The 22538-nt window shown below is 44.0% G+C and overlaps 8 protein-coding genes across 8 annotated transcripts; 3 read left to right on the top strand and 5 right to left on the bottom strand.

The window, feature by feature from the left end:
* The first annotated feature begins 111 nt into the window (after positions 1-111).
* atrA (protein kinase MEC1) lies at positions 112-9229 on the top strand. Its single transcript, XM_040782670.1, has 26 exons — positions 112-826; positions 882-1546; positions 1605-1888; positions 1944-2342; positions 2416-2568; positions 2621-2717; positions 2814-3305; positions 3362-3610; positions 3667-4896; positions 4968-5508; positions 5564-6038; positions 6147-6438; positions 6499-6596; positions 6643-6735; positions 6783-6944; positions 7006-7105; positions 7154-7348; positions 7400-7667; positions 7712-7909; positions 7984-8108; positions 8169-8251; positions 8300-8422; positions 8479-8566; positions 8614-8698; positions 8756-8874; positions 8944-9229. The coding sequence occupies exons 1-26, from the start codon at positions 232-234 to the stop codon at positions 9133-9135; spliced, it is 7401 nt and encodes a 2466-aa protein (XP_040636277.1). The 5' UTR covers positions 112-231; the 3' UTR covers positions 9136-9229.
* A 468-nt stretch (positions 9230-9697) lies between these two features.
* On the bottom strand, positions 9698-10010 carry EURHEDRAFT_422816 (RNA-binding domain-containing protein; the record flags this gene model as incomplete). The annotated part of the gene is made up of 2 exons (XM_040783360.1): positions 9698-9849; positions 9905-10010. Coding segments are annotated over 2 exons (258 nt in total), but the record flags the coding sequence as incomplete, so codon positions are not given.
* Positions 10011-10764: 754 nt separating this feature from the next.
* On the bottom strand, positions 10765-13069 carry EURHEDRAFT_380058 (putative AAA family ATPase; the record flags this gene model as incomplete). The annotated part of the gene is made up of 2 exons (XM_040779240.1): positions 10765-11493; positions 11549-13069. The coding sequence occupies 2 exons, from the start codon at positions 13067-13069 to the stop codon at positions 10765-10767; spliced, it is 2250 nt and encodes a 749-aa protein (XP_040636275.1).
* A 764-nt stretch (positions 13070-13833) lies between these two features.
* Positions 13834-15466, bottom strand: srgA (Rab family GTPase srgA). Its single transcript, XM_040782669.1, has 3 exons — positions 15008-15466; positions 14681-14948; positions 13834-14618 (listed from the first exon to the last, which is right to left on the bottom strand). The coding sequence occupies exons 1-3, from the start codon at positions 15035-15037 to the stop codon at positions 14296-14298; spliced, it is 621 nt and encodes a 206-aa protein (XP_040636274.1). The 5' UTR covers positions 15038-15466; the 3' UTR covers positions 13834-14295.
* Positions 15467-15653: 187 nt separating this feature from the next.
* On the bottom strand, positions 15654-18420 carry EURHEDRAFT_415352 (NCA2 family protein). Its single transcript, XM_040782668.1, has 4 exons — positions 18010-18420; positions 16386-17942; positions 16212-16337; positions 15654-16162 (listed from the first exon to the last, which is right to left on the bottom strand). The coding sequence occupies exons 1-4, from the start codon at positions 18024-18026 to the stop codon at positions 15916-15918; spliced, it is 1947 nt and encodes a 648-aa protein (XP_040636273.1). The 5' UTR covers positions 18027-18420; the 3' UTR covers positions 15654-15915.
* EURHEDRAFT_186676 (uncharacterized protein) lies at positions 18129-18700 on the bottom strand. The gene is made up of 2 exons (XM_040777898.1): positions 18484-18700; positions 18129-18422 (listed from the first exon to the last, which is right to left on the bottom strand). The coding sequence occupies exons 1-2, from the start codon at positions 18557-18559 to the stop codon at positions 18232-18234; spliced, it is 267 nt and encodes an 88-aa protein (XP_040636272.1). The 5' UTR covers positions 18560-18700; the 3' UTR covers positions 18129-18231.
* A 469-nt stretch (positions 18701-19169) lies between these two features.
* EURHEDRAFT_462407 (putative C-4 methyl sterol oxidase) lies at positions 19170-19560 on the top strand (the record flags this gene model as incomplete). Its single annotated transcript, XM_040784800.1, has 2 exons — positions 19170-19421; positions 19471-19560. Coding segments are annotated over 2 exons (342 nt in total), but the record flags the coding sequence as incomplete, so codon positions are not given.
* EURHEDRAFT_415349 (sterol desaturase family protein) lies at positions 19471-20565 on the top strand. Its single transcript, XM_040782667.1, has 2 exons — positions 19471-19556; positions 19611-20565. Exon 2 carries the CDS (start codon positions 19624-19626, stop codon positions 20170-20172), a length of 549 nt encoding a protein of 182 aa, XP_040636270.1. The 5' UTR covers positions 19471-19556; positions 19611-19623; the 3' UTR covers positions 20173-20565.
* Positions 20566-22538: the final 1973 nt, after the last annotated feature.

Raw genomic sequence — 22538 nt, 5'->3', positions numbered from 1 at the left:
TTCAATACATTTCCTTCTAATAATGGTTAGCTTTGTGTATTTACGTTACATTACGTCTTGGCTTCTTTTTCAGATACAGCGGTCTGGCAATATCTACTCCAGTATTTGGTACTGCGTTCTCCGTGCTTCATACCTCCTGTTTTCAAGGCTCAGAAATGCTAGTGAACATGCACACAACCTCACAGTGAGTGCCTCTTCAGGTTTGAAAGACTTAGATCCGAAGTATCGCATATGGGACTCGGCGATGAGCTGAGAGGGTTTCGATACCCAGCAGCGCAAGGAAATGGCGGTTGGAAGTCTGTGGAGCCAGCTTCATCAATGCTGGCCGCGCAACTTGCCCCGCGTCTATCATCTGAAGGCGAACAGACTCACCATTTGACCCGAGAGACATTTGCACAGCTTCGTCAAGAGCTTGCTGGCGGAATATATAGCCAGCTACGTCTTGACGATAGTGTCACAGATGTCAACAAGTTGATTTGCATCGTCCTAAAAGCTGGTCTGGAGCCTAGCCTCCCTGTGGATGAAGGCCCATGCGACGGCAGCCTTGAGAGACAAATCATTGACTGTCTTGAAATTATACAGATGGCAGTTGAAAAAGCTCCCCAAGTCTTGATCAAGATATCAGACCCAGGACTTTTGGGTGTTGACATCCATGCACCACTCTTCACTTGGCTAGTTCTACGGCTTATTGATCTGCTGGGTAATTGGAATAATGAAGCTATTGAAGCAAAGATCGTTTCTACGCTCTCAAGCATATCGTATCCGCAGCTCAGGCCATGGCTTTCCTGTCAACCTGTTTTTGCATTTCTGCGAGCTTGCACCATGGGTCTGTTTCGGTTTTAAGTTGCATTCATAAGGGTGTTCAACTAATCATTTTCCAGACATATTGTTATCTCTAGAGGATCTGGTCCTCTCCATACCGCGGGGTCTTGGTAGAAACGAACCCTCCATACCGACCCCAGGAGGGGACCTTCTTGTAGAACTAAACAGGCTCGGTCTTCCCCGTGCACTCTTTGAGCGAAGAGTCTCTTTAGGGACTAACTCACGGGCAATAATCTTAGCTCTCCAACTTTTAAACTCCTGTCGCCCGAGTTTCACCTGCAATCCTTGCATGAAGCGCGAAAACCTCCTGGCTCGCCAGAACCTGGCTTGGATCCTGAACGGGTATCAACGCCTGTGGAAAGTCACTGTTAGCTTACACCAGAACACCGGGTCTGCTGCTTTAGACAGTACATCGTGGATCGTTCTGCAATTTCTGACATCACTGGAACCTAAAGGCGAGCAGGAGTCCTTTCGCTCAGGTCCTTTGCAATCAGATATAGAATTATCGCAGACGTGGCTCCAATGTCTGAGTGAGGCATTCAGCTTGGATGGTTTCGGCCAAATGCCTGCTCTTCAGCTAGGCTTGAGTTCGTTTCTTTGTCGCCTCATTGAAGCCACTAAAGGCCCGAACATGCTTGCTGAGTGCATGAGTTACACACTTCTGCCCGTGCTAATCGATATCAGAAAGAAGTCCATGTTCCTGACATTTGATCCGGGCCTTCAGGTACCTAGCGCAAATGATGTTCGCCGGAAGGGTGACGGAGCTAACTAATTCTTTTCAGGGGGCAGTACAAGGCCTACTCGGAAGACACACGCAAGTTAAATCGAATGAAACTGAGACGCATACTGCAGGGGCCTCTGATCTCAATAAAGACACGCTAAGAGCGGTTGCAGATCAATACAAGTCGCATGATGAAGATTCCCCCTCCTCAAAGCGCCTATGCCTATCACGTCCTCATGTTGGACTTGAAATCCAAAACACTCTCCAGCAACTCATAGCGAAATTATCTACATTGCTTCACTGTGGGCCCTGCGAGAGCCTCCAAGACTTGAGACAAGCCATTTCGTAAGTTATACAACATGACCAATTATATATAATGGAGTACTAACGGATACGAAAGCAAGTCATTTGTAGTGCTTACCGAGCAAGAAAAATGTGAGGTCTTAAATTTACTGGGGGGTACGGCGTGTTCTATGGCTGGAAATCCCTTTACAAGACCCGTTGGTGCCATAACCAAAGACATACCACTGTGTCAGGCTTGCGACAGTGAAGATTTTAAGGATGATTCTGTGCCACAATGGCGATATTCCGATTTCGACGAGTTATGGCATATATATGCCTATATCTTACCCAATCTCACGCGTGCTCCAGGTCTCAGAACAACAGCGATGATTGCTTTGAGAAGAGCTTTGGTACATGCTCCGAGCTCTAGTCAGATGCAGCTCGTCTCCTCGGTGTTCGGTGAATTCTGCTTGCATTCTCTCCGAAGTTCGATGAGAGAGCTGCGGGTTATCACTGGGTATACCTCTTCCCCCCTCCCTTCTTCTTCTGCTTTTATTTAGAACCACTCAAGGAGATTGACTAGTCCACAGGCACTCGGTGACAGCATTCATCAGGAAGAATTTGGATCCAGAGATTCGTCGCAGTAACTTTGTCGTGATTTTAGAATGGCTTAGGAATCTCTCCGAGAAGCATGAGACATCGTTTCATGAAACCTGTATATTGACTCTGTGTAGACTTGCAAGGTATGTGGTGATATTGGGTATTTGATACTAGGGTGAATCTGACGCGCTACAGACTTTCGGATGATGAAGAGATGAATATAATCCTCCTTCATCTAGTAGAGTATCTCGGCCATTCGAATCCATTTGTTTGCGCAGTGGCATATGCAGAAGTACGTACTTATTGTTTTTACTCTATTTTTACGTTTTCATTTCTACTACTTGTCCAATAATGCGTATGTTTGCTCTTGGTTAACAGCAAATAATAGCTCTCCAAACTTGCGCAGCATCTTTCTTTGACACCTGCTGGTTTGTTCCGACCCTTCTGGAGGACCATTTCTGTGACCGTTGTGAAAAACTTTCAGTCTTGCCCATATATGGCAGAGCAACTCTGTGACTTGCTTGGAATGACAGTAGATGATTTTCTTCGATTGACCGAACTCTACATTTTGCCCTATTTAGTGCTCACACGAAAACGGGGCCTTATCGCCAAAGTTGGGGCAACATACAAGGAGATCAAGTCACCCTTCGACATTTGTTCTGAGAAGAATAATCTTGCCGCGATTCTTGCTTTTCTCTTGAGTCAACCCTCGCCCAATCCGGAAGCAATGGCAATGTCAGTTCTAGCGGATGTGGACACTACCTTCAGAGGCCGTACACTAGCAGAGCTGGTCAGAACCGAACCGATCCTTATTGCCTGCGACCTGTTAAAAGGCCTTGCGGATTCGAGAGAAGCTAAAGGAAACGACTTGAAATCAAGAGTGAGTTATCCAGAAATCAGACCTAGCTTTCGATACTGAGATTAAAAAAAAAAAAGTTCCATCGAGCACTTGATCTCCTGGCGGCTCTTGTTCCACGTAAATCGGCCCACGGAAGTGCATCGAAAAAAATGGACTTGCTAGGCCATTTCGTGGAAGAACATGTTCTAGGCATCATAACACAATTTGCGCACGCCATCAATGACTTCCAAGTCAGACAACCGCTGCCTGAAAAGAAGAGATATATATTGGCAATCGGGGAAATGATAAAGATCGCTCGAGGTCATGTTAGCAGTGCATTGCCTCAGGTTAGTTTATTCTTATATGTACCGCCTTTCTGCTTCGTGGACGCTGATGAATCCAGATTTGTGCTTGTCTGAAATCGGCCCTTGATATCCCGGGGCTCTGCGATCATGCTTTTGGAGCTTGGGGAGTACTCATTAAATCGCTGGAGCGGGATGAAGTTGAGCCCTTGATTGACCAAACCCTATCCATTGTAATCAAATACTGGGTAAGATTCACTGAAGCGAGTAAAAGGCTTTCTTACGAGGTTATCGAGCACATCATGAGGGATCATGACGATTTAATACAGGGATCGTTCAGTACAATGCCCTCATTGGCCTCAATACCAGCGATGGCTGAATTTGAGATTTGGCTAAACGGGCTCAAAGTGCAAATGGATGTACGGAGTCAGTTCTTTGCATTCATCCGCCGATGTCAAAGCGAAAGCGCCACCGTTGTCGAACAGGCTTTAACGGAACTGGTACCCTATTTGTCAAAGCATGAGAGCTTCCTCCATAGCTCTGTCCTCAGTGAGCAGCCAGATCCCGTCGTTGCACAACTAACGCGATCCCTTTTGGACTGCTGTGTGAAGTTTAAAACCAGTTCAGACTCTATTACGGTCCTTTCAGCACGATGCCTGGGCCTCATAGGTTGTCTAGACCCGAATCGAGTAGACTCGGTCAAAGAAAAAAAGGACATTCTCGTCTTATCAAATTTTGACAGCATGGAGGAAACGTTTGATTTCATACTCTTCTTTTTACAACACATCCTGGTTGAAGCATTCCTATCAGCATCCAACACTCGAGCCCAGGGATTTCTCGCGTATGCGATGCAAAATTTGCTCAGATCTTGCAAGCTAGATTCGGCTGTGATCCAGCGCCACCGCGATGTTCAGGCGGACGAGAAATACCATCGTTGGCTAGAGCTCCCCGAGACTGTACGCAATACATTGACACCGTTTCTCACATCAAAGTACACAGTCACCGTTGGTGCTATCCACTCAAACTGCAAGTATCCACTGTTCTATGCTGGAATGACACATGGTGAATGGCTACGAACATTTGTTCAAGATCTGCTGCAGAAAGGGAGTGGTGACAATGCACAGTTCATATTTGAAATTTGCAGTCGCATAGTCAAGGGCCAAGATATCTCAATAGCGTCCTTCCTTCTTCCTTTTGCAGTGCTTAATCGCATAGTTGGTGGTTCAGAAGAAGAAAAGTTGGATTTGCAGTTTGAGTTGACAACGGTTTTATCACACCCTCTCCCTGAAGCGAGCAATCATGTTAACGAAGCCATGATATTATGTAGCCAAGTGAGAATCACCCATCCCCGTTTCCACTGCATTTCAGAACCCTAAAAGCTGATCCTACGTATCATCGTCAGAGTGTTTTTGAAGTTTTGGATTATCTGTCGAGGTGGCTGCAGGGAAAGAAAAAGCAACACAATAGCACGAATAGCCATGGCCATCATTTCAGTCGAACACATAAAGAAGTCGCTCGGAACTCGCTTGCAGGGGCATATTCCTCACATATCAAGGCTGTTGAAAGTCTCTTGGCTTCGATTCCACCAGAAGTCATTTCAAAGAGAGCAGTTGAGTGCAAATCCTTCTCCAGAGCTCTCTTTCACTGGGAACAATACATTAGGCAATGCAAAAACCAGGCAGTTGAACAGGAGCGGACCAACATCGAACCACTCTATCAACGTCTACAAGACATCTATAGCCAAATTGACGAACCAGACGGTTTAGAAGGCATTTCAACCCACTTACATGTGCTTAACGTCGACCAGCAAGTTCTCGAGCACCGAAAAGCCGGGAGGTGGGCTACCGCGCAAAGTTGGTATGAATTACAACTCGAGAAGGAACCAGGAAATAGCGATGCCCAATGGAACCTCCTTACTTGTCTTAAAGAATCCGGGCAGCAGGGTAAACTTTATACACTATTTATCTGTGTTTCGAGATTTGACTCATTTTATTTTAGATGCTATTCTCACTCGATTTGAAGTCCTCAAAGAGAATGAATCTGCACTCTCCAGACTCCTTCCTTTCGCTGTGGAGGCTTCGTGGATTACAGGGAGATGGACGAAGCTTCATAACTATCTCCAGTTACGCTCAGAGCAAAATACGGGATATTTCAACATTGGTATCGGATCAGCCCTCAACGCTTTTCGACAGGGCGACAAAATGTCATTCGGGGAAATAATCAACGGTCTACGGCTTAGCGTCGTAAAGTCTTTGACTGCGAATTCCGTCTCATCATTGCAATCATGCCATGATAGCATCCTTAAGCTCCATGCCTTAACGGAAGTTGAATGCATAGCTAATTCTGGCAGCGACGGAGCGATCTCACACTCACATGTTACCGATGCTCTGAACCGCCGCTTAGATGTCCTTGGTGGTTATATCACTGATAAGCAATACCTCCTTGGCTTGAGAAGAGCTATGATGGAGCTCACGTAAGTCCTCAGCGGGTTCCCTTTCTCTCTTTATATATATATTTATATTATTATTCTCTTTTCTTTCCTTTCTTTTTCCGCTTCTCCTTTTACTCACAAGCACTTAAGAGGCAATTTTACAGATCCCGACATAGCTGCTGCTTGGCTAACCAGCGCCCGCCTCTCGCGGAAAAGCAATTTCATCAACCAAGCATACCATTCAATGCTTCATGCTGCTAGATTAAAGGACAAATCAGCGACAGTCGAACACGCACGACTTCTGTGGAAGGATGGTCACCATCGAAAAGCCATCCAAACCCTAAAAGGCGCAATAGCTGCCAATGAGTTTGCAGCAACTCTTCCATTGTCAGGCGATGCTGAATTGAACCAAGATCAGCACCAGAACATGCTCGCCGCCAGGGTATGATCCAATTGTATTGGGGATGCATATTCTGCGAAGCTTGCGTGCTAATTCACCTAGGCTCATCTCTTGCTAGCAAAGTGGACTGATAGAGCCGGGCAAACACAATCCGATGTCATAGTCCAACGATATCGTGAAGCGATTAAACTTCATACGAGGTGAGGTATACCACTTCGAAAATGAATACCAACTAACCGACATCAGGTGGGAAAAAGCACATTATTACCTTGGCAAGCATTACAATAAGATATTGGACTCTGAGAAAAACAAGCCACTCGGAAAAGAGGCACAAATATAGTGAGTTTTTTTAATCGTATGTTTGTGCGAGGCTCACAATATCCCAGTCTGAGTGGCGAGGCTTCGAAACTCGTAATCGATAACTATCTCCGCTCGTTGGCACATGGCAATAAATATGTATTTCAAACATTGCCGAAGGTGTTAACACTTTGGCTGGAACATGCCTCAACCGTTGACCAACCATTTGATCCGAAGAGAGGCGACAATGAGTGAGACTCCCCCATCCGAGTTCATGTTCAGTTGAGAATAGAGGTTGTTAAAAGCATCAAGAGATTTCCAAGCGCATACATTGAACCAGCGAAAAAAGAGCCTAGATGACATGCACACGCAACTGAAAAAGTACACAATGAACCGGATGCCAGCGGTTCTAGTAAGTATGCAATCCTAGTCAAAACTGGAAAAGTACTAATAATATTAGTTGTTCACAATACTCCCTCAAGTGGTCGCGCGAATTTGCCATCCAAACTGGACAGTATATGATCTATTGACAAGAATTGTGACCAGAGCAATTAATTCTTTTCCTCAACAGGGCTTATGGACAGTCCTCGCTGTTGTCAAGTCTTCTTCTAAAGACCGAGCCTCAAGGGGGGTCAACTGCCTGCACAAAATCATGGTATGTGTAAGAAACGATATACTCATTAGACGATATACTGAAACAAAACAGGAGTTGAATAAAAAGTCGAACATGCGCAACATGATTAATCAGGGACAGAAGTTCTCGGAAGAAATGTTGCAATTATGCGTGACGCGTATAGAGGATAAAGCTTCCAGAATTAGTCTGGCACGGAACTTAGGGTTCAACCATAAGGTTGCGCCTTGTCGATTAGTTGTCCCATTTCAAAACATGTTAACCCCAAGCCTCCCTGCCAGCCATGAATCGGAGTACTTAAAGGGATTTAACGCTTTCCCAAGAGATCCCACTACCATAGATGGTACGTTGCCCAAAGCTTCTGCAACTCACGTCTAACTTTCATAGCTGTTCGAGACGATGCCCTGGTCTTAAAGTCACTTCAAAAACCACGAAAGATCAGCATTAGAGGCTCTGATGGGAAGAATTACAACATTCTTTGTAAACCTAAAGATGACCTTCGCAAAGATCAGCGCCTCATGGAATTCAACAATATGATCAACAGGTTTTTGAAACGAGATGTTGAATCAAGCAAACGGCGCATGTGTAAGCTCTGGCCAGAGACCCCTCTCCCTCTCAACCTTCTCTTTTATATGCATACACTGGCTGATACATGGTAGATATCAAAACTTATGCTGTGACGCCTCTAAATGAGGAATGTGGGCTCATTGAGTGGGTTGATAACCTGCAACCATTGAGAAACCCTATCATCAGATTGTTGAGAGAGAGGGGCATTGTACCAAATGTATGAAACCCAGTCTACTGTCAGCCATTATAGAGCCTGGAAGTGCTCATTCTATCATAGTACAAGGAAGTTGCACACTACCTAGCCGAAGCATGCTCGGACATTTCAAAACTCCCTTTATTTACAACTAAAGTTTTGGCAAAGTTAGTATCCACGACAGTGCTTACACTGAGGAATGCTAAAAGATATAGGTTACCTCCTGTGTTGCACGAATGGTTTGTTGAAATGTTTCCGGAGACAGGAGCATGGTTTGTTGCAAGACTGAGGTACACTCGGTCCTGCGCTGTCATGTCAATGGTTGGATATGTTCTAGGGTATGTTGAATCAGCACGTTTGTATAGAAGGACAGCCCCAACTGACCTCATTATAGGTTGGGTGACCGGCATGGAGAGAATATTTTGTTCGAAGAGGGAACAGGCGGGGTTTTACATGTTGATTTCAACTGTTTATTTGATAAGGTATGGTTGCGCTATCCGCCAGATATAATCAGTACTGATTCCTCTAGGGATTAACATTCGATAAACCCGAACTGGTCCCATTCCGTCTTACCCAGAACATGACTGATGCATTTGGTGCTTATGGGTATAATGGTACGACTCTTGACTGTAGAAGGTGCGAACTTTCACTAAAATGTTCTCGATGGCTAGGCCCCTTTCGGAGAACATGCGAAATCAGCCTCGGTCTTTTGCGCCAGAACGAAGATGCTTTGATGACTGTATTGGAAACCTTCCTGCATGATCCAACGACCGATTTTATCCCCAGAAAGGTAAGACTCCCAGTTGACCGGATTTCTCATGAATACTGAAACATGTACTGAAACATGTACTATATCTAGCGCCGCACTCATGCGAGTGTACCTGAGACGCCTGCTAGTGTTTTGGAAAACGTGCGCAACAAACTCCGAGGTCTTCTTCCTGGGGAGTCTGTCCCACTCTCGGTGGACGGTCATGTGGACGAACTTATTATGCAGGCAACAGATCATAGGAATCTCGCAGCGATGTATATTGGATGGTGCCCGTTTTTTTGAATCAGACATTCCACGCACAATTTTTAAAAATGTTTTATATCTTTTTCTTTCTATTACTTGGTCACTCGCATCTAATAATTACAATGTAGTTTATGAAGAGCTTCTCGCTTCTTACGCTTCCTTTTCTTCAATCTGTAAAGGTAAATGTATGACATGAAACGAGATAACTGCTCTTCCACAAAATGAACGACTCTCCTCCATTCCACTAATTGCGACTTCTGCTTCTGCTTCTACTTCTGCTCCGGCTTCTGTCATTATGACTGCTGTACCCATAGCTGCTATAACTAGGACTTCGACGCCTACGACGTCGTGGACTTTCTGCAGGCAGGTTACCCCTCCTTGGTGGTGATACCGATGGGGAATGAGGAGAAGATGAACGAGGGCGGCGAGGAGATCGTGATCTGGATAGTGAGCGTGGGCGATACAAATCATGTCTTTCCGAGTGCCGAGCACGACCATATCGCCTTGGGGACCTGTGAGAGTATGGAGAACGGCGGGAGGGATGACTGTTTGAAGGTTCGCGCCGGTCGTATTTTTTGCGACCAAAGCCTGTATGGGAGGGCCGCGGTGAACGTGAAAATGCCCGCCTGGGGAGAACTATAGATACATTCAATGTAGCGCCATCAAGCTGAGCTTCGTGCATATGAGCAATTGCCGCTTCGGCATCTGCAGGGTCATAATACAAGATATACGCTGTTCCTCTGTTTGTCATGACTATAATACATTAGCATTGAGTACACCATGATCACAATGCAGGAAAATCTCTTACAAGCTCTGTTCATGGGCAGGTCAACATATTGAATATCTCCGAAGCTACCAAATATTTCCCGTAGATGAGCCGCAGTGACATTTTTGGTTAACTTTTCAATCACAATCTGAGGTCGGTGTCAGCAAGCAGGACCAAGATAGCTAGTTAAAGTAAAGAAAGAAAGAGAAATGGAAAGGGAGAGGGAGAGAAGATGAAGAAATGGAGGAAGGAAGGAAAAAGGACGAGCGCAGACCTTTGAACTTCTTGGAGGCGTATTGTTGTTAGAAGAACTTGGGGTTCGACTGAACGATCGGCTCCTATGCCAACTTCGAGATCTACCTCGACTTCGACTTCTGGAAAGCGCGCGTGGTCGTGATAGAGATCGAGATCTGCTTTTTGAACGATTGCCGTTGTAGTGAGAACTGTCATGTTCGAATGACGGGCTCCGAGTCGTAACTTTTGCAGAATGCCGCGATAAATCTGATCGCGGCGAAACAATGGGCGAACGTCCTCTTGGAGCCATTGGATATTCGGGTTGAAATGCCAACTGCCCTCAAATCCTGAAGCTGATATTAAGATGGACGGGATGTAATCAGATGTCAGTAGTGTGTTCAAATGAGCATTGTAGTTAGAATGGAAGCTTCCAAAATAAGTATGAACTTTGAAGTTCCCACTAATTAGCCGTTTTAGTTTACTATGGGGTATCCACCGGAGATAAATAATATCTAAGTCATTCAATTAGTACTCCGTACGTACTAGTATGTTTCTTTCCCCCTTCATTCTCTCTACAAGAAAGACAAAAAAAAAAAAAAAAATACATACATAGAACATAGCAACACACACATGTATATATTGGAGCACACAATCGATTGGCTAAGGAATTAAAGTTCACGAGCATCCCTCCATTGCTCATACTCTTCAATAACCTCGCTTGTGATTTGCCTTGGCACCTGTTCAAGGGCATGCTCAAAGTGTCGCCATCTGACGTTTCCTTCCTGGCCAGTCTCTTCTTCTTCATCCAATGCTACATCTCCAGCTGTCTCGCAGATACTAACAATCTCAGCTCCCGAATAACCCTGAGTTTTGGATGCTAGATCCAGCAGATCTACTTCCGGATGGACTGCTGACTTGCTGACCCAGATGTTCAAAATCTCTTTCCGTGCTTCAAAATCAGGCAAACCAATGTAGAGTATGTTATCTAAGCGGCCAGGGCGCATTAAAGCCGGATCGATAACATCGGGTTTATTCGTCGCCGCGACCACTAAGACATTCCTCAATTCCTCAATTCCATCCATTTCATTTAGTAACGTTGTGAGCACATTGACGCCTCCCTGCGACGTACTGCTGCGCTTAGATGCAATCGCATCGATCTCGTCAAAGAAAATAATACTAGGACGAGCAGACCGAGCTTTCCGAAATATTTCTCGCAAGGCTCGTTCAGATTCTCCCACGTACATGCTTAGAACTTCAGCTCCTTTCACCGCCAAAAAGTTCAATCCTGCTTCAGTAGCCAGTGCTTTCACGGTGAGTGTTTTAGAGCAGCCGGGGGGGCCATATAGAAGGATTCCTTTCTTGCTATTGACATTGAGTCTCTTCATTTGTTCCGGAAACTATTATTGTCAGCGGATTGTTTATTTTCTAACCGATTTCATGGTGAAGGCTTACCCTGAGTGGTCTTTGAACGGCTTTTTGAAGACGTTTCTTGATGTCGTGCTGCCCACCGATATCTGACCATCGCACTTTCGGCGTCTCCAAAAAGACTTCTCGCATGGCGGTGGGGCGAGTCTCTTGTAATGCGGAAACGACATCGAGTTCCTGGATCTCCAAAGGCACAATGACTTCCTTGACATCCTGCCCTTCGCTCTCATTCGCACGGACTTGGTCGAAAAAAGGTCCCTTTTTGGGGGGTAATTGCCGCTGTCGTGCTTTACGGCATACGAGTTGTAGTAGAGCAAACAGGTCAGCACCTACATAGCCGTGAGTTCTCTCCGCGATCATTTCAATGAGTTCGTTGCTTAGCGCGGCGGTAGAATGCCCGCGAATAGCGCGTAGGATTTCCGAGCGATCTTGAGACGTGGGGACTTGGAGCTCAACTTCAGTCGCTAGTCGATGGGGTGTCCTTAACGCATCGTCGACATCATTCGGGTGGCGAGTAGCTGCTGCAACCAGGACCAGAGCCCCCTTGGCCATATCTAAACATTCACAAAGCACCGATGCCAGGGACTGCGAATCCAGGGAAGTTCGCTTGGGGGCAACATATTCCAACTGATCAATGATTACAGCACTTGGCTGGCAGCGAATTGCTTCCTGAAACGCGTTGCGAATCTTGGCTTCACTGTCGCCTGCATTCCTGCCAAAAGTAGATGAACCAATGGTGACCGTTTTTCTCCAGCCTGCTGTCTGTATCTGGCGCAAAAGTGCAGTTTTACCTGTTCCTTTGGGGCCGTACAGGAGAATGCCTCGGCTATTTTCGTAAAAAGACGGCATCGCAGGCCGCCACTCTCTCGGATTAAAATCTGCTAGACTCTCATTGACCAAGTCAATCTGGCGGGACATTCCGCCCAAGCCTGATGGCTGTACTTGGAGATCAGAAATTGCATTGGTTACAGTTTCACTGAATCCCTCACCGATTGTGATCTCGGTGTTTTCAGTGAACCGAAATAAAGTACAAGCAGAACTTCGGTCCTGAGGTCTTATATCTGCCGCTTTGAAACTCCTACGCTGGCCTTTAAGTTCCAACTCAAAGATTAAACCAACAGCGAGAAGTTCACATCTTGATAGAGGAAGCTCTAGACACCAAGTCCAATGAGGCTTATCGGCATGAGAAAGCTGACCATATTTGGAAAGCCTATCAGGATCGGAGCAATCCTGTAAAGAGAGTGATTCGATTGACTCTAGGTCGCTATCCGCCTTATAGATAGAAACTTTCTCTCCAATTTTGATCCCGTAGCAGTCTTGCAAAGCTCTCGAGGTTTGTACGACGGTATTTTGTAGGTTCTCTGTGGCGGTCCAAGCTATGGCAGTTTTTGGGGGTCCCTCAGCCGGTTTCAGGTTACAAACATCTCCAGCCCGAAGTTTGAGAGCAGCTAATGATGAAGACGATAGATTGACACGAAAAGCATCTTTGTAGTCATTCCTCGGTTGTTTTGACAGTGGTCGAATGGTGAAAAGGCGAGCTTCCGACATATCGTCAATCTCTTCTTTTGGAGAAACACGATCGTTACTTCAAATCTGCAGGTGCGATTTTAATTACCAGTTTCCACAATTGGGTATCACAGCTTCTGGTATATAGAGTCGAATCAAGATTACACGTAAAACAGTTTAACCTTTGGTAGTGTACTCTACCTGTACAAACACTGCCATTTCAAGAAAGTGATGTAGCTTTTCACGGGCAAATAAAGAATCAAGAGAGGAAGAAGAACAACGGCGGCAAACTCTGGTCAATCCAAATGGCAGAATGCCTCTGAGAAAGGAAGGGGGGAAGAAAGGGTTAGGGTATTAAAAAAATATTTTTAAAAAAAGAGGGGCAGAGAAAATAGGGCTCCTGCGAGAAAATCGGAGGTGGGTCAAGATCGACTGAAATTAACTTGCCCTCCTAACATGTTTGAGCACCAATGCACATTGCCCAGGAACGTCTGATTTATGATCCATATAGTGCGTAATAGCTCTGGCCTCTCAAGTCTTATTTGAGGTGCGTACATAAAAGTAAAATTGTCATCTAATCGGTGTCATGACAGAGCATTCGACATGCGAGAATTTGGCTGCTGTGTTGGCTGAATGGCCAATCGATACTCGCATTGCGGCTACATAATAGATGCTTGTGCTCAATAATCTTAGCATTCACTTAAGATTAACAGCCTGGCATACTTTGGTTCAGGTCATATATTTTGGGAAACTGGAACATCACGGAGCTGGTTTTTTTTTTTTTTTTTTTTTTTTTTTTTTTTTTTTTTTTTCATTTCCTTCCCTCCCCGAGTGAAGAGCATTAGTAACCAATTACAGAAATATGAAGCACTGGAACATTATAAGGGTCTCGGTTACCAAGCCCCGTCAAGAGCTTCATAGGATGATAATACTTCTATATAATGAAAACATATTGTTTACATCCAATTACACATACACTGTGACAGGCATCATTGCAAGAGACGAGGAAGAGAAACAAAAAAGAGAAGAAGACGACGAAGACGAAATAGGCAATCATTAACGCCAGTTAACAAGCTCCGAGAAGAAAACCATAGAGGAACCACCAGTTCCAATGGCCATAATTATGAACACACGTGTCGTTACAGTGCCATACTTCGAAAAGTAAGTCCGAGTAAATCGTAAAGCCTCCAAGTATCAAGGCATGGCACTTAGAATGGTAATAAACAAGGCTGTAAAGTTGTAGTAGATATAGACCATGGGCGGAAAGCTTAACAACACTTTCCCCCACTACTGCCACTCAAGCCAGAACCTTGTTGGTCTATATTGACACCTTGCGATCCGGCTTGCTCTGACTTGGACATGTCCATGCCCTTCTTGATATCGGAAGCAAGGCTGAAGAACGCATTTTCGATGTTGATGTTGTTTTTAGCGGAAACTTCGAGGAATGGTATGCCAAGCTCATCAGCAAGTCGCTGGCCTTGTTCGGTGGAGACGGTTCGTTTCTCCTCCCAATCACATTTGTTTCCAATAAGTATTTTGTGCACGCCTTCGCTTGCATGTTGTTCAACATTTGAGAACCAAGTTCGAATGTCTGGATAAGAAAGTTAGTATGGCGAGAAATTCTCACGCTACCAAAGCACGAGGGATCCTTACTGTGAAATGAGCGTTCATCAGTGACATCATAGACAAGGAGTATACCCATCGCTCCTCTGTAATATGCCGTCGTAATCGTTCTGAAGCGCTCCTGACCAGCTGTATCCCATATCTGGAGTTTTACCCTCTTACCGTCCAGCTCAATTGTCCGAATTTTGAAGTCGATGCCAATGGTGGTGATGAAAGATGGAGTGAAAGAGTCCTCGCTGAATCGCAGAAGACAACAAGATTTTCCAACTCCAGAATCACCAATCAGCAGCAATTTGATCTATGACATTGGTGACAGCACTTAGTAACTGAGAGAAACAGACGAGGATCAAGACTCACCAGGAAATCGTAATTCCTTGTGCCTGCCATGATGCTATGAATCCGGTTACCTAGGAAGCTATAAGATGCAAAATCCGAACAAAGTGACGGTCCCTTAGTTCGATGCTTATGTGTATTAGCGGCCGTTGGAACTCTGTTTCTATTCCTCCTTTTCTTTTATCCCCCCCTCTTCCCTTCGGTAGCGTCGCCTGCAGGGTAGCTGCAGCCACCGAACGGTGGCAGTTATTCTGGCCTTCCTGGAGCACCTATTAAGGAGCGGGCGGGGGCGAGGTGGTCAGGGGACTTGACTGGAATCGCCTCACTGTTCACGGTTTCACGGTTTTGATAACTGTCTGCTGAAGAATAGAAACAGGGAAATTAAGTATGTAGTTCACTGTTAAGAAAATAGTGTCTTGTCATAGAAGAATGACAACGGTGTGTAGAGAGGTGCCTGATGTTTGTCCAAGTGGAGGTGGTGACCGTACTCTGCAGGATAAGCTAGGGATGTACTCCGTACTCTCCATTGTAATAATACTTACTCTGTATGGACTAGTGCCAACCCACCTGACCCAACCCCAAACGCAGTACTCCGTACTCTGTCTGTACTTGGTACGTACTCAGTAAGAATCATACAATTTTATGTTTTTTTTCTTGGTTACTATATGTACGGAGTAGTTGCTTCTATAAATACATATATGAAATATAAAAATACTTTATTATCTTACTTGCACCAAGTTTATAATAACCAGATCCGTACTGATTCATTCAGCACCAGATGACAAGTACTCAGGCGACAAAACAAGATTGGAAATACCCAAGAAATATTATGAGACATAGATAACATGGCTAATAATTCTACCCTGGGGAATGTAAGTTGAAGGGAGCGCCGACAAAGAACGGGGGGAAAGGGAAGGATTCATCAACAGCCATCACTGGAACCACCTAGAGTACGTGTATCCTATCCGCCTGACGACTTGCAGTTGTCTGTCAGCACCACGTTGAATGTCGATTAGGTCGCTGACATCCTCATTAAATTTCCGAAGGTCGGCACCTTTTAGGACAGCCCTTGCCCTTTGCAGCAGATATTCTGCGTCGCATATCAAGAGCCCATGGTCTTTGAAATTGAGAATGCCATTTGTGGTAAGTGACGATGCCGCCAGAGTCCGGTCTACGTTCCTATGCGTAAGTTAGTGTTGCCCTTAATTCACATTGGCTTGAAGAGTACCGTAAAGCATGTCTCAGCTGATGATGCTCCTCGTTCCTTCGCAGGCCTTTTCTGCTACCAAAAAGGCTGCAGACCCATTGGAAAACAGAATATGAAACCAGTATTCCTGGGGTGATGCTAACGAATCTGCATGGCGTTAATTTCCATACACGAGTGCCGAAAGGTTGTACATACCCAAAGACAAGTTCCTGGCTCTTGAGAAGAGAATCGATGCCGCTCATTGCTATCTCCACATCAACCTTGGTTTTTTGAATTTGGATCAGAAGAGCGCGAATCAAATCGCCTCTTACAGTCCCAATGAAAGGACTTCGCAAATCTCTTTCGTATGCTTTTAATACTGGCGTCAAATCACCTTCTCTGACGCTGTTCGTTATAGTAAGTGTATCTGTTGTTGCAGGATCTCCTTGGGTCAACGTATGGTCCTGAACGAAATCAATCACCATCCTTTCCAAACTTGCCCGGTCTGCCTCCAAGCTGTTTTTGCTCATTATGGCAATCTCGCTTGCCCTGTCATGCCTGATTGTCCCGATAAGTCGTTGAACTGGTTCAATCACCCAGTTACTCCAGAAATCGACTGCCGTTGATCCAATTTCCAGAATCCACTGGATGATCTCGGTGCGCTTGTCCGCTAGGATTTTCAGAGAAGTGCTTGCTGAAAAAAGCAATAAAGATAATGGCAACCAATAGCGTACAAGGCGTGACGGATGGCCATATTTCCGAGAAACTGCCTTTGAAGATAATTGATATGTAGGTAGGAGATCTTGGAGGATATTGACAAGCCGATCAATGAGTATTCCGGGGTATCCAGAGACCAGACTTTCGTTAAGTTGATCCACAAGGAAGTTTTCTTCCGCATTGGTCATTGTAAACACTTTGTGCTCAAAATCGGTGATACCAATATCATCCGTTGTATTACATAGAATAGTCTCCATTAGGATGATGCTTCTAAGTAACGTATCCCGCCACTGGTTTCCAGAAATTTTGTGGTTGCTTCCAACGTTGAATGATAAACATTCTTCCATGAGGAGCCCGATGCTGCTGGCATGTAGATCTCTCATCGCCCTCAAGGATTTTTGTTTCCGTCGGACGTCCGACCTGCACGTCGCAAGGTGTGATGAAATTCTGCTTCGCATGGAGTACGTACGATGTACACGGACAGACCGTCTAAGCAAGTCATAGAACTGTGCCCATCTAGCCGACATCGAAGGGGAGTGTGGGTCCTGGGTTACTCTGTTTGCTGCATAGAAATACAAATCTCTTGCACCGTCCCATATCCGAAGAGGAGATGTCCGCGCAAAATGTAACCAAGTAGACCAGGAAGAAGCCAAGATATCATCCCAGTAGAGAATCTCGTCACTGAAAATATGCGTTTGCTCCACAAGACTGTTCAGCAGTAATCCCAGAGTCTGTACGGCAGCCTTCGCAGTCACTAGCCAAAAAAGATCCGATTCATGTGCGGTAAATTCATCAAGCGGGCCTTCATGCTGTTTGGGAAGCCGGCGAGAGACATCAGAGATAAGATTCACAAGTTTGTCGGCTTTTAGCAAATTGTGAGTCGTAGATGTTATAGAAAGTGATTGAACAGCACTTTGTAAAGCGACTAATTGCTGTGACCGAGACTGATATTGGTCAGCATTTCCTAAAGAGTCCAGTGTCGATACGTCGTTGTGTATCTTGTCGATGACTTGCTGCTGGAACTTGTCAAGCTGGGTGTCCAGTCGACAAGTATTTCTATTTGATTGTGTTTCAGCGTCAATCTTCATAAACACACACAAGTTGACATGGGCTAAAGACTTACTCTTTGATAATGATCATCCTCAATGCTGAAGGAACGGTATCTGAGATTTTCTCTACGTTTTTCGTTTTCTTTTGGGGGGTTTTTGAGGTTTCATAATAAATAGTACATTAATTGGGCACTAATGTGTCGTCATTCGGCAACAACGAAGATTTGCTCAGAAAACTCTCTTCCTTCGTGCTTGACGCACTCTATAGTTATATATAAAAAAGAAAATAAAAAAAATCAAGTTAGAAAGTGAAGTATATATTGATGAAAATCAGATCGATTTTTCCTTATATCAGAATACAAGTACTCCCAGGTATTTAATGAAGACCACACGAACATCAAATGGCCATAATATGTACAGAGTACTCCAGTACATCTATTGCACTGAGGTGAAGAATGCGACCGTTTCTTTTTTTTTTTTTTTTTCCCTTTTTAGTGCTAGTATATTAGTATTTTGTTCTGGAATGCTGATAATCATTCTTGCCTCACGGAGTTTATGCCTTATGACTAAGGCTAAAAGATAAGAGCACGGAATACCAATTATACTACTCTGTACTCCGTACATACTTGTAATTTGTGTGTGTAAGTGAGACTACTGCTTACTTTCGTGTATTAATACGCCTCATGATGTACCCCTGTATTGTGTAGACAAACCGATTTTACAACGCCGTGTACGGAGTATATAGGGGTATGGGAGTACGGAGTATTTACGTAGAGTATTGGTTAGTAATTCAACCAAGGTGATTTAGGATTCATGTGGGTACTATTCATGTACCCCTTAAAAGGCGGCAGTGGTGTTGGAAAATTATAGGCTGGTTCTAGTGCATAGTGGAGCATAATATCGGTCCTAATCGGCTAGGCAGTGGTGCCAGGGAGAGACCAGAAAAGTGACCGAAAAAAAAGTAAGGTCTCGCCACTTCGGGAACAGATGTCCTGATCCCACTGCCTTGGCCAGCGGCTTGTCCCTGAAATACATAGCATCCGCCCTCCCCAGCATTTCATTCCTCTTTACACATCCGAGTCTCATCTTATTACTATCTCAATCCTCCAATTGCAGCTAGTCGTAGCAATTGTCTGTCTTCGGTGCTACACTATAAATCTGCTTTAGGCAGGATAAACACAATGTGAGCTCTCTTCCATTCACAACTCGACTTGTGCTTTCCATTTAACATCATCAAAGGAATTCGACGCTACTTGCAGCCCCCCCTGACACTTATTGGGGCCAATTCGAGGAGATCTCGAAATACAACACCCATCTGAATCTGATCGAGAGACTATGGACAACATGGTATGCGTGGATGCAGAATGATGTGCTCGCTACAGGCATTATGTCATTTTTGATGCACGAAATCGTCTATTTCGGGCGCTCTTTGCCTTGGATTTTCATTGACAGTTTGGGGTTGCTCAAAAACTACAAAATTCAAGATGTAAGCAAGTTATTCACATAATACAGGCATCATTCTGACTCGCTCGCAGAACAAAATACCCTCATTACAGGAGCAATGGAATTGTGCCAGATTCGTGCTTCTTAGCCACTTCACTGTTGAATTGCCTCAGATTTGGTGAGTACAGCCTTCTGCTCCTGCCCGCGAAAAAGCGACTAACATCTTCCCAAGGCTATTCCACCCAATGGCTCAATTTTTTGGACTTTCGACTTCAGTTCCTTTCCCTTCTGTGTGGACTATGGCCTATCAGATCGCGATATTCTTCATCTTGGAGGACACGTGGCACTATTTCTCTCATCGCGCTCTTCACTGGGGCCCGTTATACAAGGCCATCCATAAGATTCACCATCAGTATTCTGCGCCTTTCGGTATGGCGGCCGAATATGCATCTCCGATTGAAGTCATGATTCTTGGGTTCGGCACCGTCGGCTGTCCAATTCTCTGGTGTGCGGTAACTGGGGACTTGCACATCTTCACCATGTACGTTTGGATTGTGTTGCGCCTGTTTCAGGCCATTGATGCACACAGCGGTTACGAGTTTCCTTGGAGTCTTCACCATTTTCTCCCATTCTGGGCTGGTGCTGACCATCACGACCTTCACCACGAGAAATTCATTGGCAATTATTCAAGCAGCTTCCGGTGGTGGGACTACCTACTCGACACTGAATATTCCCCTGATGCTCTCAAGCGGCGAAGGGAAAACAAGGCTGGGGTAACGAAAAAAGCGGAATAATTCATGGTTAAGTCATTGGTGGCTTAGCAGGGGGTAAAGGTGCTGTCGCTATTGAGGTTTTTTGCATGATTTTGTCATTTACAGATTATATGGAAGCATTATAATAATAATACATTAATACCGGAAAGCTTGCCTTCGTTGGTTTATACAGATGTATACAAATAATAAGGATTTTGAGAGGAAAAACGAAACGTTGAAAGTGACGCATGCCTCTACAATATATTGTGGTCATGTCTATTGAAATGGAATCAACATTATCTCTGCTCAGAACAGCCATTAACTGCCATCCTGGGCAGGCCAATAGCTATACAAATTATCCCAGATTCCCATGAAAAAATAATATGAAATCAAATTTTCGCTCGTTAATAATCCATTGAAAATATTCTTCGGCTGAATATCCCTTTTGTCCTTTGATTATTGATTTTTTATCAAATACATATCATCTCTTCTGTCCAGAATTTCAAATTTTATGTGAAAACCCAATACATGCATTATAGAATCACGATCTTACCACACACCATATCACTAATAGTACACCTTGCTAAAAAAAATTGCTACGTATAAATTGCTCTAAATAAGTACTACCTCAAGGGTTAGGGTATATCTTATTAATTCTAATACCAGGAGCTTAATAGACTTCAAGCAGTACCGAGTGGTTACAGTGCATACTCATAAAACAACTAAAATTCTCTATATAGAATGGCTATAAAATCCCTAAATGATAAACGATGGCTCATTGTTATTTTTTTTTTTTTTTTTTTTTTTTTTTTTTCAATTTAATGGATTATGAAATTGGATTCTATAATTATCTATTATTCTCATTTTTCCTTTTCAAGAAGCCAGGCTATTTAAAAATCCATACTTCTGGTATAAATACTTGCTTATTGTATTGAAGTATCATACGTTGCACGCAATCAAACCATTCATGGATGGATTTTTGGGTCTTCGCATTTTGCACGCTCATAATTATAGCGTCTTGAGAATCGGGTTGTAAATTCTGGGTGCCTTTTCACATAGTTTTTGGACCCTATTCTCGCCGACTGTTTGAACTAGGGTAGTTCAACGGAACATAATTAGAAGATTGGCCATTTCTCGTACAGTAGCAGGCTAGGAGGCTGCTTCAGGAGAATCTATTGAGAGTATCCAATTTTGAAGTGATCCCTTTTCTATTGTGCCAATTTATGATTATTGGTGCGAAATTCATGTCGACTTATACCAGCCAGTAAGCCGGCGCCGGAGAGTCCAGTTAAATAAAGCTCAGGGTTTTTATCTATATCCACAGTTAATAACAATAAAGAGCAAGGTTCTAGTTAACTCTGATGACAGTATAACAACATGAAATTAAATATCAATGGCAGCAATCTCGATTTTTCCAATAGCAATCAATGAAGATTCTCAGTTCATTTGCCGTCTTGTTTGAAATGAGACTTATAATCATTGATATAATGCTTTTTTTTTCCTAATTTGTCTACTAATAAAACATATAGAAATATATAATGCTGCAGAAACCATCAGTTCATTAAGTTTAATCTCTAATAAACTACAGTCTTAGTTTAACCCTTAATTTCTTAACCTTTGAATTATATTATAAATTATAGCTTTACTGAGAAAGGGAATTCTTTCTTGATTTTCTATATCAACAATGCAGGTCCATTCTTAGAAGCAAATTAAGATTTTTTATAATTTTAATAAGAGGATTGTGAAATTGGTATATATGTTGCCACCCTTACATTCTTCTGCTCATTACACTGATGAGAATCCCCGTATCTTTAATCGGTACCCGCCTAGATGTCATTCTAAGAACATAAATGTTTATAAACTGAACATTAGTATCTCTTATGCTTCTGTATGACCTTGATCTCGATCGAGATCCCCATGAATAGTAACCGTAATTCCCGAGCCACCCGGCCACCCATTCATTTTTTGGCGTCTCTATGCATTCTCCCATCTTTAACCACCCACCATGCCACCAAATCGCTCTCGATCGAACCGAAACTCGCAGGAACAAGAGGGACGCATCTTATTAGCTATAGAAGCTTTTAAAAAAGGAGAAATCAGCTCAATCCGTGAAACAGCACGTCGATTTAACATACCGCGTTCCACTTTTTCTGATCGCCTTAATGGCCACCAATTTCGCATTGAAAAACGCGCCAACAACCATAAACTCACAGAGGTTGAAGAGGAATCGCTTGTTAAATGGATATTCTCAATGGATCTGCGTGGAGCAGCCCCTCGGCCTACAATGGTGCAAGAAATGGCCAATTTATTGCTTGCAGCTCGGGGTACTGATACTGTTGGCAAGAACTGGGTATCAACCTTTGTACGACGCCACCCAGAGCTTCAAACACGATTTTCTCGAAGATATG

Source organism: Aspergillus ruber, assembly GCF_000600275.1.
Source record: "Aspergillus ruber CBS 135680 unplaced genomic scaffold scaffold00026, whole genome shotgun sequence".
In the NCBI taxonomy this organism is placed as follows: Eukaryota; Fungi; Ascomycota; class Eurotiomycetes; order Eurotiales; family Aspergillaceae; genus Aspergillus; species Aspergillus ruber.
Note: the sequence above shows the minus strand (reverse complement) of the source record. Positions and strands in the feature narration are given on the sequence as shown.